Here is an 18,796-nt window from a genome sequence, read left to right as displayed (position 1 = left end):
TTCTCCAAAGAGGACATACAAATGGCCAAGAGACACAAGAAAAGATGCTCAAACTCAATAATCATCAGAGAAATGCAAATTAAAACCACAATGAGATATCACCTCACCTGTCAGAATGGCTATCATAAAAAAATTAACAAACAAAAAGTGCTCGCAAGGATGTGAGAAAAGGGAACATAATTCACTACTGTGGGGATGAAGGTTGGTGTAGCCACTATGTAAAACAGTATGGAGTTTCCTCAAAAAATTGGAAATGGAACTTCTGTTTGACCCAGTGATCCCACTTCTGGGAGTATAACCTAACAACCCCAAAACACCAATCAGAAAGAATATATGATCCCCTATGTTCATAGCAGCATATTTACAATAGCTAAGATTTGGAAACAGCTCAAGTGCCCATCAGTAGATGAGAGGATAAAAAAGCTTTGCGACATTTACACTATAGAATACCATGCAGTTGTAAAAAAAAAAAAAAAAAAAAAAGATCTCTTACCCTTTGGGACAGCATGGATAGACCTGGAAGATATTATCTAAGTGAATTAAACCAATCTGAGAAAGACAAATATCACATGATCTCACTTATTTGTGGAATCTAATGAACAAAATGAAGTGACCAAGGAAATAAGACCCGAAGCAGGGAGGCATGGAACACACTGATATACCTCGATGTGGCATTATGGGGATGAGAAGAGATAAACCAAAGAACTTACATAATTATATGCATAGCTCATGGATAAGGGCAATATGGTAGTGAAGACCTGGAGGGATGGGGGTGGGTATGGGCTGGTGGGTATGGAGGTGTGGGAGATATCTGTAATACTATCAATAATCAAAAATATATTTAAAAAGGAAAAAAAATTAAGCCTAAAGAAAAAAAAACACAAAACAAAATTAGAAACAACATGGAAGTTACGCCAGATAGTTCAGAAATACAAAGATTATACAAGAATACTATGAAAGACTATATGCCACCAAATTCAATAACCTAGAAGAAGTAGATGAGTTATTAGAAATATATAACATTCCTAGACTGAATCATAAAGAACTGAAAAATCTAAGGAAAATGAAACAGCAATCAGAAACTATCCAACAAGTAGAAGTCCAGGATTGAAGGGCTTCACTAGTGAATTCTACCAAACATTCAAAGACGACTTACTACAGAACCTTCACAAACTTCACCAAAAAATTGGAGAAGAGGCAATATTTGTTAACACATTTTATGAGGCCAACATTACCCTGGTACCAAAACCTGGCAAGAATATCACACAAAAAGAAAACTACAGACCAGTATTTCTGACAAATACAGATGCAAAAGTCCTAAACAAAATACTAGCAAATCGAATACAACAATTCATTAAAAAGATAATACATCATGAACAAGTAAAGTTCATTCCAAGGTCACAAGGATGGTTCAACATATGCAAACCAATCAATGTGATACATCACATCACCAAAATAAAAGATAGAAATCATATGATCATATTAATTAGATGCAGGAAAAACATTTGACAGGATACAACACCCACTTTATAATTGAAATACTCAATAAAATGGGTATGGGAAGAAAGTACCTCAAGATAATAAAGGCCATATATGACAAAATTCAGCTAATATCATACTCAATGGTGAAAACCTGAAAAGTTTTCCTGTAAGATCAAGTACAACACAAGAATGCCCACTCTTACCACTGTTATTCAATAGAATACTAGAAGTCCTAGCCAGAGCAATCAGGTCAGAGAAAGAAATAAAAGGCAGGCAAGATCGGGAATAAAAAAGGAAAAGTGTCACTTTTTGAAAATGACAGGATTCTTTATATTGAAAACCCTAAAGACTCATCTAAAAAACTATTAGAAACAATAAACAAATACGGTAAAGTTGCAGGATACAAAATCAATGTACAAATATCAATTGTGTTTTTATATACTAACAATGACATTTTAGAAAAAGAAATGAAAAATAATTCCTTTTGTAATTGCAACAAAAAAGATTAGAATATCTAGAAAAAAACCTTTAAAAAGGATGTTAGCCCTGGACCATTTGGCTCCGTGGAAAGAATGTCGGCCTGTAGACTGAAGGGTCCCAAGTTCGATTCAGGTCAAGGGCACATTCAGGCCAAGGTTTCAGGCTTGATCCCCAATAGGGGGTGTTCAGGAGGCAGCCAATCAATGATTCTCTCTCATCAATGATGCTTTTATCTTTCTCTCTCTCTCCCTTCCTCTCTGAAATCAATAAAAAGAAAAAAAGATGATGTTAAATTTTATGAAACCAACCTTAAAGGCAATGGAAGCACAACAAAGAATAAGTCAATGGAGCTATATCAAATTAAAAAGTTTTTTTTTTTTTTTTAAAAAGTATTTTATTGATTTTTTACAGAGAGGAAGGGAGAGGAATAGAGAGTCAGAAACATCGATGACAGAGAAACATCGATCAGCTGCCCTCCTGCACACCCCCACTGGGGATGTGCCCTTGATTGGAATCGAACCTGGGACCCTTCAGTCCGCAGGCCAAGGCTCCACCCACTGAGCCAAACAGGTTAGGGCTAAAAAGTTTCTTCACAGCAAAAGAAACCTTCAACAAAACAATAAGGAAACCAACAAAATGGGAGAAGATATTTGCTAACACATCAGATAAGGGGTTAATATCCAAAATATATAAAGAACTTACATACTTCAACAAGAAAAATACAAACAATCCAATTAATAAATGGGAAGAGGACCTGAACAGATACTTCTCTCAATAAGACATACAGAAAGATGTTCAACTTCCCTAGCTATTAGGGAAATGCAAATCAAAACTACAATGAGTCCTAATTGGTTTGGCTCAGTGGATAGAATGTTGGCCTACAGACTGAAGGGACCCCGGTTTGATTCGAATCAAGGGCACATTCCAGGGTTGTGGGCTCAATCCCCAGTAGGGGGCGTGCAGGAGGCAGCCAATCAATGAGTCTCTCTCATCATTGATGTTTCTCTCTCTCTCTCTCTCCCTCTCCCTTCCTCTCTGAAGTCAATAATATATATATATATTTTAAAAAATAACAAAAACCTACAATGAGCCAGCCAGCATGGCTCAGTGGTTGAGTGTCAACCTATGAACCAGGAGGTCACAGTTTGATTGCCGGTCAGGGCACATGCCTGGGTTGTGGGCTTGATCCTCAGCATGGGGCATACAGGAGGAAAACAATCAATGATTCTCTCTCCTTCTTTCTTCCTCTCTAGAATCAACAAAACTATATTAAAAAAAATACTACAATTAGTTACCACTACATACCCATTAGAATGGCTATTAGCAACAAGACAAGTAATAAACAAATGTTGGAGAGGTTGTGGAGAAAAAGGTACCCTTATTCACTGCTGGTGGGAATGCAAACTAGTATAGTCACTATGGAAAACAATATGGAGGTTCCTCAAAAAATTTAGAATAGACCCAGCAATCCCTATTCTGGGTATCTACCTGAAAAATTTGAAAACATTTATTTGCAAAGATATATGCAACTCTATGTTCATTACACCATTATTCACGGTGTACAAGTAATGGAAACTACTGAAGTGTACTCTGACAGATGATTAGATAAAGAAGAGTTTGTACATATATATACAATGAAATACTCCTCAACCAGTAAGAAAAGATAAAAACTGCCTTCTGCGACAACATGGATAGATTTTGAGAATATCATGCTAAGTGAAATAAGTCAGATGGAAAAAGTAAAAAACCATGATTTCACTCATATGTAGGATATAAAACTGAAACCAACAAAAGAACAAAAAAGATTAACAGACAAACAAAAACTCACAGACACAGACATGGACATAGTATGGTGGCTACCTGAGTAAAAGGAAGGTGGGGGGAAGTAGTAAAAGGTAAAGGATATAAAATATATGATGATGGAAATATATTTGACTTTGGGTGGTAAACACACAATGCAATATATAGATGTTAGATTATAGAATTGTACAGTTGAAACCTATATGATTAACCAGTGTTACCCCAATAATGTAATTTAAAAAAGTAATGGATCAAATTATACACATTCACAATGATAGTGCAATGTTAGATAAAGCACACTAAAAAAAATTTAAATGTAGATTTGAAAGCATAGTTAACAAACCGCATCCAACTATTAAAAGCATACAAAGAACATTTATAAAAACAGACTGCTACACCACAAAATAAATCTTAACAAATACAACTGCTAAAGATATGACTTGAGAAAGTATAGTATTCTCTGACAATAATTAAAACTGGGGGAGAACATGATAAAATTTAAAATCTTATTTCTATATAACTCATGAGTCCAAGAAAAAAATTGCATTAAAACTTAGAAAGTATTTAGAATGTTTATGAATACAAATAACACACATTTCACAACAAAGTAAAACATAAGAGAAGTTAATAAAATCGAACAAATTAGATACAAAGGTAAATTAAGATAACGAAAGATTAGTTCTTTAAAAAGACTCAAAATGGACAAACCTCTGGAAAGATGGAGCAAGAAATAGAAAAGGGAACATAATTGTTAGGTCTGATAGAGTAATTGAAGGGACACCTTCTCCCCTGGGATCTGACCTTTAGACCACTTCACAGTGGACATTCCCTTTTGCTTAGACCACATTCCACTTACTAAGACCATTATCTTTCCCCTTAGGACCCACCCAGAGAATTCTCTGCCCAGAAAAAGCCTGCCTAGAGTCTTTTAAAATCTTGGGACTCCCTGTCCCTGTGTGCTGGCACCATTTTTGGGGCTCAGCCCATCTGTTATCCAGATGACCTAACAAATTCATAATTCTTTACCTCCTTTGGCCTCATGCGTTCCTCCTTCTGTGACCCTAACAATTATTACAGATTTAAAAAAGGAATTTAGAATCAGTTTTGTATTGATTGGCAGGCAGCATGGGCAAGGGCCACCCACATTGTAATCTATCTATATAAAAGGCTAATATGCTAAGTGTCCTTGCCACCTTCCTACCAGTTGCTATGATGACTTGCTTTATAGCCAGGTGGAAACACTTTACACTGTAACCAAATGTCTGTGAAGCATTTTCCCATGCCTCATCTCATTTGATCCTCACAGAAGTCCTGGAGATAGGAGACTCGATGGAATTCTATTTTCTTTTCATTAGTCAGAAAACGGAGACTTAGAAAGCTTAGAAACTTGACCCGACTGAAAAGAAGTAAGAAATGGTGGACCTTGAAAATGACTTCAGGTTTTCTCACTGCGCAGAATATAGTCAAACACTGCTGCAGTTAAATATTTGTTCTCCCTGCGTGATCTACAATAATAATCTGCTCGTGTTGATATTTACTGCTGTGTTGCTGACAATTACATGAAAGAGAAGTTGGGGTGCTTCACTGGGCTGGAAAAAGTTTAGCTAAATCAGAAAGCAGGTCTAATTAAGCAAGTTTATCCTATACATATATACACACTGAGTGGCCAGATTATTATGATCTCTGAATGCATAATAATCTGGGCCACTATATATTAGAGGCCCGGTGCATGAGTGGGAACTGGCTAGCCTGGCCAGGGGGAGGGGACATGGGTGGTTGGCCAGCTGGCCTGCTGGTTGAACTCTTGGTCGAGGGGACAATTGCATATTAGCCTTTTATTATATAGAATATACACTGAGTGGTCAGATTATTATTTGTTCATAGATCATAATAATCTGGCCACTCAGTGTATATAAAAGGCTAAGTTGACTTGTTTATGCATGATACATATAAAGCTCTCGCTGGTGCCAATCGCATGCGTGTGTTTCGATCTGTCATTGTTGATTGTGAATTTGGTTGACACTTCTATTATGAAGGGCGAATAGCGATATTAAAATATTTCTTCCAATTAATTTCCTTTTAATGTGCACAACTTCATGCACTGGGCCACTAGTTTGCAATAAATTACAAAAAGCTCTCCTTGGGTATTAATAAATGGTAAAATCTCTACCTGGGGGTTGGCGGGGAGAGGGGAAAGAAACAGCTTTGTATAAAAACTTAAAAACAATTTCCTCGAAAAATTTAACTTAATACACTGCTTCAAGAAAAAACAGAAATCTATAATTACTACAATAATCTAAATATTTAACTTAGAGAATGTCAATTAGTAGTAAAAGCTCTAAACACCAGAAAAATAATAAACAAGGTTTAACAGAGAAATGTTATCAAATTGTCAAAGAACAGATATAATCTACAAATTGTGCCAGAGAAGAGAAAAAAAGAAGCAACACTTTTAATGACTAGTATAACTTTGATCCCTAACCCAAAGAAGGACAATAAAATAAAACAAACTATGCAGTAAGTGGTATTGTAGAACTGGTTCACACTGGCTTGAAAGAGTCAATTGTGCACATCTCTTCCCAATTCCACATCAAGTGACATGTTAGTGAGTCAGGTTGTTTTCCTGAGCAAGAACTAGGGAAAGGGTTTTTCTGGACAAGAACTGGGGAAAGGGTGATTTCTTTCCCCAGTTCTTGTCCAGATGGATTCGAAGAATGAAGACAAGACAAAAGGTGGTAGATGAAAAGGGTGGAAATTTATTGGAAGCAAATATAGACTCCATGTAGGGAGGAGATCCCAAGGGGGGTAACCCACTAAGCTCCTTTTTTCTAAGGTTTATCTTTGTCTTTTCACACTATCTTCCAATTGGTAGAATATCAGTTTCAAAGCTCAAAGCCCATATGGTGTGCCCCTCTTTTTCTCCCCCTTCAATGGTAGAATACTCTTATCTCCTGTGAAAATCTGTTTTCCTCTTTCTCCCATTTGTCAGAATTTCTCTTTCCTCTGTGAAAGTTTTTTTTTTTTTAAATTTCTTTATTGATTAAGGTGTCACATATTTGTCCTCATCCCCCCATTCCCATCCCACCCCTCTCCCCACGCATGCCCCAATCCCCTGTTGAACTTAACCGTTGGATAGGCTTATATGCATGCATACAGGTCCTTTGGTTGAACTCTCCCCCTCCCCCCACCCTCCCCCTACCCTCCCCTATCCTCCCTCTGAGGCCCGATAGTCCGATCGATGCCTCCTTGCTTCTGGTTCTGTTCTTGTTCCTCAGTCTATGTTGTTCATCATTTCCCCTAGATGAGCGAGATCATATGTCACTAGATATATACTAATAAGAACTGAATGTGAGACGAGCAATAATAGTTATGCTGACAGGCAAATGAATCAATCTGTAGCGAGCTTCCCCCTGGACCAACAGTTCTTTTGAGACCCAATTTCAATGTCCAGTAGTTCCTTATGTGTACATGTCAGCACTGACCCCTCAGCTCTGGATGGTGGACAAATGGTGGTAATGGAGGTCCGACTCCCTCTGGTTTGGTCTCGGCCGAACCCAGGGGCACGGCGTCACCCGGACTAAGGGGCACGTGGCCTCACCCATACCCAAGGGGCGCGTGGTCTCACCCGGGCCTGGGACCCAGCCTCACCCGGATGGATCCAGGGGCGCACGGCCTCACCCGGACCCAGGATCTGGCTTCACCCGTACCCAGGGACGCTTGGCCTCTCCCAGACCCAGGGGCACGTGGCCTCACCCGGGCTTAGTTGCACAAGGCCTCACCTGGTTCCAGGGACACATGGTCTCTCCCGGACCCAGGGACGCTTGGCCTCTCCCAGACCCAGGGCCACTTGGGCTCACCCGGGCCTAGGTGCACGAGGCCTCATCCGGATCCTCCTCTGTGAAAGTTTGTTTCCTTTTTCTCCCCATATCCTGTGGCATTTCCCTATCTTCTATGAATGGATGTTTTCCTTTCCCCTTATCCTTTGGCACCTCCAAGCCCTTACCTATGCAGTCCCCCCATGGACGCTCTTTATTCCTAAAACTCCTTAAACCTGCCAATTTTATCCCTAAAACTCCTTTGCTATGGCAGGAATATTTATACCATGGTATTGGTAAAAGCTACAAGTGAGGACTTTTTTTCTGAAGTGTTAGTTATAAATATTTACCATAAATAAAAACACTAATTTTATGCCAATCTCAATTAAAACCATGGAAATTTAAAAGAAAATTAAAAGTTTAATAAACCTATTCTAAAACTTAAAAAATTTTTTTAAATGCCATTTATCTTAGTAATTTAAGCATAGTTCTAAATTTTAAAAAATTAACATAGGTAACAAAGCTAAAGAGACATACTCTATGAACTTCTCAGATACAGAAAAATCAGTCATGATAAAAGATGTTAGCTAAAATGGGAAAATTAATTAGGAGACATCTTTAACACAATAAAAAGCATCTGCTAAAAAAAAAAAAAAAATCTATAAACACCAAGCTTTCCTTCCGATATATCAACATGATAAAAAGTGTCTGTCAGGCCAAAAACAAAGAAGAGAAATCACCTGTATGAGTCAGTCTATGGCTAAACCTCACCTTGATAACACCTCGGGAAACTGTACAGTGAATGTTTTTGTGTCATTTTTTTTCTTTTGTTGCTGGCAAATGGACGATTAGCACAATTTTAAATAATAAAGAGTGCTATTGTTGCTAAGGGCGTAAAAGAAAATATGATCACAGGCAACTGAAGAGGTAGAAAAACTGCAGTTGAATTGGGTAAACAAAAAGCAGTTAGCCAGCGACAGCATTTCAGAGACAGTGATACGTGAAAAACCAAAAATGCTGCTACTGACCTCCTGAAAGACACTTCTGGAACGAATGCTGAAAGTGACTTAAGGATAGTAGGGGATGGTTCAATAAATTTAAGAAAAGAAGTGCTGTACTGTATCTAACTAAGGTTAAATCAGGAAATCATTTGGGGGTCTTGAATGAATTAATTCCATTTACTTTATTTCTAATGGGAAAACATGATTTGGTTTTCAAACAAATCACTTGTCAAACAGCTTTCTGGAATGAATTAAATTAGAGAACTGAGATACCACTGTGTATTACAAAAGCTGCCCGGCAGGTTATTGACAGGAAGTAAATAAAAACCAGAAAAGAAGAGTCAAATTGGTCTGTTCCCAGACATAGATGTTTAAGATCATCTAATTAGCTCTACAAGGAAAATAAAGCAGTATCACAATGTAAGATTAAAATACAAATTTTAATTATCATTTCTATATACATGCAATAAGCGTAAGAAAATGAAATGCTTTTGAAGACATCAGTTAGTGACACCTATACATAGTTATTCATTTAAGGATTGAAACATCTAAATATCCACCAATGTAGGGTTTATTACTTTTACCAGAGGCCCAGTGCACAAAATTCGTCCACGAATAGGGTCCCTAAGCCTGGGCAGCAATCACGGCCGATTTGGTTGCCCACTTCCCCCTTCCCTCACCACCCACGCACCGGCACCACACAGTTCCCCCTGCCTCCTTCTTCCCTCACTCCCTCAGTGCCCTGCCGTTGCCACTGATCACCCACCATGTTCTGCACCACCCCCTGGTGGTCACACGTCATAGCGAGCAATTGAATCTGTTTTCCTGGTCGAAGGCCTGAGGGGACACTTTGAATATTAGCCTTTTATATATATACTAGTAGCCCATTTGCAGGAAGAATCCTGCAAGCGGCTGCTGCTGCCGCCGTTGCGGCCGCTGCGCCTGCACCCCCGCGCCGCTGCCACCCGCCCTGCTCTGCCTGGGCTTTATCTCTGGCAGCCACCTTGCTTTCCGCTTTTCCTCCCTCTTCCTTCTAAGTTGTCTTCAGTCTTCACTCCTCCCTCCCTCAGCATATGCAAATTAACTGCCATCTTTGTTGGGTAATTTGCATACTCACCCTGATTGGCTGTTGGGCGTGGCTTTGGCGTAGCGAAGGTGAGGTCAATTTGCATATTACTATTTTATTAGGACTAGAGGCCCGATGCACAAAATTTGTGCACTGGGGTGTGGGGTTCCCTCAGCACAGCCCACACCCTCTCCAATCTGGGACATCCCTCTCACAATTCGGGATGACTGGCTCCTAACTGCTCACCTGCCTGCCTGCCTGATCGCCCCTAATTACTCCCCCCCACCCCCCCGCCAGCCTGGTTGCCCCACACAGCCTGTTCGGTTGCGATAGTCACTTAGGCTTTTATTATTATAGAAATACTATATAGATAGATGGTCTATCCTAATAAATAAACACTATGCACCAGAAAAAGACAGTGGCTGTTTACCAAACTGAGTAATATGGAATTATTTCCAATATATTTTTAAAGTGAAAACAGCAGGATATAGAGCAGTATATAGTTAGTTGTTTTTTTTAAATAAAAGGGTATATTTTATTTACATTTATGAAATGTAAATAAAAAAGCAAAGGGCTAAGAAAACCCAAGACAACTATGAAGAAGAAGGTGAGGGGCCTTCAGCTTAATGTGAAGCTGTAATATTGACCAAGAGACCAATGAAAAGAATGAGTAATCAGGCTGAGCAGCAGTGTTTTGGGGAAGGGAGAAAGGATGGTGGAAGAAGACAAAGTTAATTCATTCCAAGCAGTTTGGAGATAGTCAAATACATCTTAGTTAGTAGTTTTATGATAAGACAAATGCTTTATTAGGGAAAGATTAGAAAAATGGCTCAAAATCCTGATATGTGATGATCTGAGGTGTTTTGAAGCAAGTACAAATACTGAAGAATACACAAATTAGTCATTTCTGACACCACCAATTTTGAAAGCCCACCATTTAATCCTATTTTAATGATAATTTTGAAATGAAATGTAGTATAGAAATTATTTCCTTTTCCCTTTTTTTCTCCTGAGAGCAATTTTCTTAGTGTTTCACATTAATCGAGATTTTAGGCATGATATAATTCAAACTGGGGGTCTAGTTCAGGCCCAACTTACCTTTTGCTACTTTAGCTCACAATTCCTATTCAGAGTTAAGAGTTAATTAACTGAAAATTACTTTGACAAAATAATGACAATAGATGTAGAAATAATATATTTAGAAATCTTAGGAGATTTAATAATTTCTATATAAATATACAAGATACAGTTAACTGACAAGTCAGAAATCTTACCCTTTTCAGGTAACTCTGGACCTCTTCCCCTACTTCTGCCCATCCGGTCATTCCTAATTTCACCTCGAGACTCACTTCTGGAATCATTCCTTAATTCAGTACGAGAACTTTCTTCTCTCAAATGGTTTCTGCCATAACTTCGGGATTCTTCTGGATATGTATCCTCCTTTCGATGAGCATCTCGACTTTCACGGTCCCTGTAGTCATGGGCATCACGAGTAGACCGAGAATCTCTGGGATCACGGCTCTCCTTGTTATCTCTGCTATACTCTCTCATCTCCCTGGAGTCCCGAATGTCTCTGGAGTCTCTTAGCTCCCTCCGGTCTCTAGTATCTCTGGCATCTCTTCGATCCCGAACATCTCGAGGTTCTCTGTCTTCTCTGTGGTCTCTAGAAGAGCTCTGATCCTGTTCATACTCTCGTTCATCTCTTGTGTCCTTTTCTCTATCCCTTTTGCCTCTAGTCTCTGTAACGCAATTTTGGAAATAAAAAACCCCAATATATTTAATATGGAGCTTTAAAAATTTTATTACAATGGTAATTCATGTTCTTTGAAAAAAATAAAAGGAGAAAATATGGTCAAGTAAGAAAATTAAATCCATCCAAACTTAAAATTCCAAAGGTAATTTTTACTAATGCTTAGGTAATTGTTTTTTATTGAATAAACTCTAAAGATCTTCCCCTGCCCCAATTTACCCATACTTATTTCTTTTTTTTTTTAAAATAAATTTTATTGATTTTTTTCCAGAGAGGAATAGAGAGTTAGAAACATCGAAGAGAGAAACATCGATCAGCTGCCTCCTGAACACCTCCTACTGGTTATGTGCCCGCAACCAAGGTACATGCCCTTGACTGGAATCGAACCTGGGACCCTTGAGTCCACAGGCCGATGCTCTATCCACTGAGCCAAACCAGTTAAGGTCATACTGATTTCTGAAACAATTGAAACAAATAGACCACATGTGACCACCTCAAATGGCATTAAAGACTTTATAGTGGCCTACAGTGAATAAGCTGGATGGCAAAGGCAAGGATTTGATATGTCTCCATCCCTTCTTGTAAACATCGATTACTTCTAGTCCTCTTCCAATATCAACTGGCCTAAATAATGTTCACTTAATAGTATTTTTTTTTCATGATGCCCCCATCTGTCTGTAGAAATACATCTAATTATTATATTTTGTTTTTGTTATTTTTTAGTCTAAAGTTTTACATGTCTCCTTTTTCCCCCAAATGACCCCACCCCCCTCAGCCATTCCCACCCCGGGTAAATCCCCACCGCCCAAGTGTCTGTGTCTATTGGTTATGCTAATATGCATGCATACAAGTCCTTTGGTTGCTCTCTAACCAACCCCCTCCACCCCACTTGCCATTTGTCTCTGGATCCATTCTTGTTCGTCAAATTATGTTGCTCATTATATCCCACATATGAGTGAGGTCATGTGATATTTATCTCTGACTGGATTATTTCACTTAGCATAATGCTCTCCAGTTCCATCCATGCTGTTGCAAATGATAAAAGTTCCTTCTTTTTTATAGGAGCATAGTATTCCATTGTGTAGATGTACTACAGTTTTCTAATCCATTCATCTGCTGATGGGCACTTCGGCTGTTTCCAAATCTTAGCTGTTGTAAACTGTGCTGCTATGAACATAGGGGTGCATATATCCTTTCTGATTGGTGTTTCTGGTTTCTTGGGATATATTCCTAGGAGTGGGATTACTGGGTCAAATGGGAGTTCCATTTTTAGTATTTAAGGAAACTCCATACTGTCTTCCACAGTGGCTGAACCAGTCTGCTTTCCCACCAGCAGTGCAGGAGGGTTCCTTTTTCTCCACATCCTTGCCAACACTTGTCGTTTGCTGATTATATTTTTTTCTTTACCTCCCTTTTCATTCTTCCACTAAAATTATTCTTATTTCAGAAAATGACATCTAGAGAGGAACAAACATCTTGCTACACTCTTGTATGGGAGGTTAAAGAAATGTCCTCCTTATAAAGAACCTAAACACATATGGATTCTTCCTATAACATAAGCCACTCTTATCACAAAAAAAGCAATCTCCCAAATACTCAACTGTATACTATTCCTCTTCATTAGTGTGTTTAATAATTATGTTTTGAAATAAAGAGTTTTCATTCAGTAGTCACTAAAGAAATAGATTTCTAATCAATTCTAGTTGTTAAATATCTTATTAAAATACTAATGTACTGATCTTATTCCAAAAATCATGTACACAGGGGTAATTCTATAAAATAGATGCTCTCTCCAGTCTCTACTTATGTATCCATTATTTTTGTGAATAAAAAAATTTGATTAATTATTGCTTGCACTGTTGATAGGAAGAGAACAACTAAATTAAACATGTTTCATGGGAGACTGCTATACTATTCTCATAAACAGCCTTCTAAAATGCATATTAAACAGAAATGTTATTGCAAGTAAGCAAGTATTTTCTGAGTACTCATTATGTTAAAACTAACTGAGGAGAAGTTAGGGAAAAACTTGTCAAGGTAAATAAACAAGGACAACAAGCTTATACAAGTATAGAGATATTAGAGATATTATACTGTATTGTCAGGTAATGATAGCAACTCAGCTTGAACAGGGTGTAACAAATTCAAAGCTAACTTAATTCTCAGGGATCTAAGAAAGGAAACTACTTTGTTTACTTTACTTCTTTCTTGAGTTATACCTGGAAAACTATCACTTGGTTTGCACTGACCCTTTGAATGCTCCCCCTACTCTCACCTCTTTATCAAAACACTTCTGATGCTTTCAAACTCTGCCCTCTGGTTGGCTGCTTCTCATTCCTTCACCTCGTTATTTTTTAGAAGAATTAACTCAGCAATTAGGAGGGTGCGCTAAAAATAAGATGACCAAAAATTTCTAGAACTCGAGAGTACTCAAATAAAAAAATTTTAAAAAATATATATTTTATTGATTTTTTTTACAGAGAGGAAGGGAGAGGGATAAAGTTAGAAACATCGATGAGAGAGAAACATCGATCAACTGCCTCCTGCACACCCCCTATTAGGTATGTGCCCGCAACCAAGGTACATGCTCTTGACCAGAATCGAACCTGGGACCCTTGAGTCTGCAGGCCGACACTCTAGACACTGAGATAAAACGGTTAGAGCTCAAATAAAACTTCTTAAAGAAAGCATCAACTTAGTATACATATAATAACTAATACACATGCTAACAGCTTACATGCCCATGCCATTAAGCACCTCCTATTGTCCTCAAGACTTCTCCTCTGTGTGTTACAGAAGGCTTAGTATAACAGAGTTCTCTTCTATCCCTTATTATAATAAATCTGAATGTCCAAGTCTTAAGTTAAAAAAAAAAAAATCTACTTAAATGACTTTTAAAAATCCAGATAAAATACAGTGCATACCTTCCCTCTTTTCATGACGCCGATCATGAGACTGTGAAGTTCGTTCATGATCATGCCTTCCTTTCTCTCGCATTGGAGAGCGATGTCTTGAAGGACTTTGCTTTCTCTGAGGAGAAGATAGGGAATGTGAAGGATAAGGCGAAGTAGAACATCGTAAAGGTGGAGTTACTGTCCTCTGATAAGATGGTGAAGGAGTTCTTTTTCGATGAGGAGAAAGAGAATGTCTTTGAATAGATGATCCTGACTGTGAGGAAGATGAGTGATGTCTAGAAGACATAGGAGAATGGTGCTGTCCTGCAGGGGAAGTAGACCTATAAGGAAAAATAACATTAGTAAATAATAGTTTAAGAGCCTTCATTTCTAGCCAAAAGAAAATACATTTTTTTTTCAAAATAAAACAAAAATAACTGCATGTAAAAAAGCTAAAATTGTGAATAATTCTAGAATAAATTTTAATTCACACTGCTATAAAATAATAAGTTGACTTTTAACAATTTGACGGATTTTTAAATCAGCTCAAAGGAACAGTTCTAGAGATTTGCACTGCCTTTCTCCTAAGCTGTGGCTGCAAGGTAACATTCTCCCTGAACACAGATGGTCTAACCCTTACTTAAAATATGGAATTCACTTTCATTACAGGTAATCTCTGATAGAGTGACTAGGTACTTGGAGGTGGGGACCCACAAAGAGCTAAAGAAAAAACATACTGGTAAAAGCTAGATAGAAAGCAGCTGCGAGAATGCCTACACTTCAAGGTTGTGGGAAAGGGAAAAACTTAAGTCAAACCTAGTCTGCCCTGCCTGAGTTGACATCTAGAATAGGGAAAAATTACTAAGGTTAAGAAAAGAATGTACTGTCTATATAGTTTCATCTATATTAATAAAAGGGTAATATGCGAATTAGACCGGACGTCTTCCAGACAAAGCCACCATGGCAGGGGCTGAGGCAGAGGCGGTTAGGGGCGATCAGGCCAGCAGGGGAGCAGTTAGGGGGAGACCAGGCTGGTAGGGGGGCAGTTTGGGGTGACCAGGCCAGCAGGGGGCCAGTTAGGGGGCAACCAGGCTGGCAGGCAGGCGAGCAGTTAGGAGCCAGTGGTCCTGGATTGTGAGAGGTATGTCCGACTGCCGGTTTAGGCCCGATCCCTGTGGATTAGGCCTAAACCGGCAGTTGGACATCCCCTGAGGGATCCGGGATTGGAGAGGGTACAGGCCGGGCTGAGGCCACCCCCACACCCCCGTGCATGAATTTCGTGCATCGGGCCTCTAGTATCAAATAATCTGCTTTCAGTCTTGGACAGCACAAAATGAGATTTAGTCTGTAAGTCTTGGTTTAACTAAGGCATTCTATACACCTTTAAAATCATCTTCTTTCACTGATGCCAAGGAAATAACATACTGAATCACTCCTACAATCTATTATGACCTGGGCCCTGTCTACAATGAATATGCAAAATGTGTGCATAATGAAGAGCTGGAATACAAACATTTGTGCAATAATTAAAAACAGGACTAATATTTAAAAGTTAACATTCCAGATATCACATACCCAGATAAATATCATATTCTTCAAATCATTTTGAGGGCTAGATGTTTACTCAAATCATTTAGAGGGCTAGAAGTTCTAGTTAAAGTATTTTAGAATTACCTTCAATGCTTACAATAATTATTACTCAGATTTGGTGGAAACAAATTTTTCAGTTCAAGCTTTGAATAATCGAGCAATTGCATTAAGGTCAGAGCACCAATGTGTTGTCAAGTTATGGTTTCAGCTTTTAATCTTTTGCACTTGAATGTTGAGTGTGACTCGACATGGTTAGCATCGGTAGCCCTTCTCTTCCCTCCCTCCTCCTTTAATTGGGCTTTTCTTACATTAAATAAATAAGTTTGTATGAAAAGAAACTCCAGTTTTTTATTCTACTGCCGCGCTTTGTAAAATCTGGGGTATTTAAAAAATTAAATCCCGAGTAGAATAAAGGAATCGAGAAAAAAGCAAGCGAGTGCAAAGGGTTAATCGTATTTTTCTTCTTACCAATCTTTTAGAGGAAAATATTTTATGAAAATTGTTGATTTAATTTAAGCATTTGTCACAGACTGAATGTTTGTGTGGAAATGTTTGTGTTATAGACTCAATGTTTGTGTTATACACTCAATTTTTACGTGGAAACACCAACCCCCAATATGATGGTATTTGGAGGTGGAGCCTTCGGGAATAATTAGGTTTAGATGAGGTCCTAAGGATGGGGTTCCCACAACTGGATTAGTGTCCTTATTGGAAAAGGAAGAGACCAGAGTGCTCCTCTCTATCTCTCTCTTTCATGAGAGGACACAATGAAAAGACAGCCATTTAGGAGTCCTGAAGTGGGCCCTCACCAGGAACCCAATCTGCCTGGCACCTAGACCTTGGATTCTAGTCTCTAGATCTATGAAAAATAAATGTCTATTTTAAATCCACTTAGCCCATCGTATTTTGTAATACTAGCCCAGGTTGGTTAAGACAGCATCTTTACATTCTCACTCTGTTACTATTGTTTTAATTTGAGGACTGAAGAACAGTGAAAAGAGAGGATCTGCTATCGAAACAAGATGGATCAAATTATTGATGTGAGCCTGCCTATACCAAGAACTATGTTCATTTTGCAAATATAAAAGGTGTGACTTTAATAAAATCATCTTGAAATATGATAAAATTATCAGTACGGTGGCTTCTAGACTACTGTGGAGATATACAGTATTAAATTACTTTCCCCTTAGAATAGCAGTAATTTCAGATTAACTAGTTTTATGCTCTAGAATTGGCTGGTTTCTTATCTGAGGGATAAGTGAAACTTGAAATTCAAATAAAGAAAAGGGGAAAGGAGAAACCAAGATAGTGGCATAGGTAAGCACCTAAACTGCTGCCTTGCACAACAATTTCAAAACTACAACTAAAAGACAGAATGGACATCATCCAGAACCACAGGAAAGCTGGCTGAGTGGAAATTCTACAACTAGAAGGAAAGAGAAAAGCTCACGGAGAATCAGTGGAGCCGCAAAGGGCTGAGGTATGAAGACACGCGTGCAGAGAGGAAGAGCGGCTGAGTGCCTGGCTGGCTTTCTCTAGCGGGAGGGAGAAGGAAGCTCCCAACTGCACTGAACCCCAGTTCCAGGCGAGACCCTGTGGACCCAGGCTCATACCGGGGGAGTCTGGACTGTCAGGTAGAGAGAAAGGCACACAGAGACTTGGGGGAGCCACGAAGGGCAGGGGTCTGGAGGCACGTGTGCGAGTGCGCACAGAGAGGATTGACTGCTGAGATTGCCGCTGACTTTCCCTAGCAGGAGGGAGTCGAAAGCTCCCGACTGCACTGAACCCCAGTTCTGGGCGAGCCCCTGGGAACCCAGGCTCTTACGGGGGGAATCTGGACGGTCAGGCGGAAACTCAGGGGAGCCGCGAAAGATAGAGGTCTGGAGCGCGTGCGCAAGTGCGCGCAGAGAGGTCTGACTGCTGAGTGTGCCGCTGGCTTTCTCTAGCTAGAGGAAACTGGAAGCTCCCGACTGTGCTGAACTCCAGTTCTGGGCAAGAATCTGGGAATCCAGATTCATTGGGGGAGAAACTGGACCGTCTGGCAGCGGGCGAAACTTGAGGGCGGCTTACTCTTAGAGGTGCTTGCAACGATTACCAAGGGATACTGAAACCCAGGGGCCTCATAGGGCAGGGCTGACAGGAAGCCAAGACTGTCTGCTCAGCCCTGAGACACCGCCCCATCCAAGCTGAGCACAGAGGCTTTTGCAATTTTGCAGGTCTTCTCTCATAAGGCTGAATCCAGCACAGAAGTTCTCCCGGAGTAGACAAAACTGATCCTCACAGCCAACTGGCCTAGAGGTCAATTCCTCCCAGTGATACCAACAACAATCAAGACTTAACTACAACAAGGCTGTACACACAGTCCGTATCATGAGTGTCCACCTCAGGTAACTGGGGAAGTCGACCCACTGGGCCCTATAGGACACCTAGCATACAAAGCTACCCTACCAACTCAGGGAAGCAGCAAAAATGCGGAGACAAAAAACAGATCACAAACGAAAGAAATGGAGGAAAACAAACGACTGGATATAGAGTTCAAAACCATGGTTATAAGGTTCTCCAAGAATTTCCTAGGAAAGGCCAATAAATTTAGCGAGACCCTCAAGGATATGAAAAAGGACCAACTAGAAATTAAGCATACACTGACTGAAATAAAAAATAATATACAGGGATCCAACAGCATACTAGAGGATTGCAAGAATCAAGTCAAAGATGTGGAATACAAAGAAGCAAAAAGCACTCAACCAGAAAAGCAAAAAGAAAAAAGAATCCAAAAAGTTGAAGACAGTGTAAGAAGCCTCTGGGACAGTGTACCAACATCAGAATTATGGGGGTGCCAGAAGAAGAGAGAGAGAGCAAGATACTGAAAACCTATTTGAAGAAATAATGACTGAAAACTTCCCCCACCTGGTGAAATA

The 18,796-nt window shown here is 39.4% G+C and overlaps 1 protein-coding gene across 6 annotated transcripts in view; it reads right to left on the bottom strand.

Moving 5' to 3' along the window:
* The window catches only part of ZC3H13 (zinc finger CCCH-type containing 13), a 145,183-nt gene that overhangs the window by 56,994 nt on the left and 69,393 nt on the right, over positions 1-18,796 (bottom strand). For all 6 annotated transcript variants that reach the window (XM_054719763.1, XM_054719764.1, XM_028161332.2 and 3 more), the window contains 2 exons: positions 14,319-14,629; positions 10,919-11,383 (listed from right to left, as the gene is read on the bottom strand). In XM_054719763.1, coding sequence (XP_054575738.1) covers positions 10,919-11,383; positions 14,319-14,629 — 776 coding nt within the window. The remainder of the gene's footprint in view (positions 1-10,918; positions 11,384-14,318; positions 14,630-18,796) is intronic.

Source organism: Eptesicus fuscus, chromosome 8, assembly GCF_027574615.1.
Source record: "Eptesicus fuscus isolate TK198812 chromosome 8, DD_ASM_mEF_20220401, whole genome shotgun sequence".
Classification (NCBI taxonomy): Eukaryota; Metazoa; Chordata; class Mammalia; order Chiroptera; family Vespertilionidae; genus Eptesicus; species Eptesicus fuscus.
This window is presented reverse-complemented; position numbering and strand designations above follow the sequence as displayed.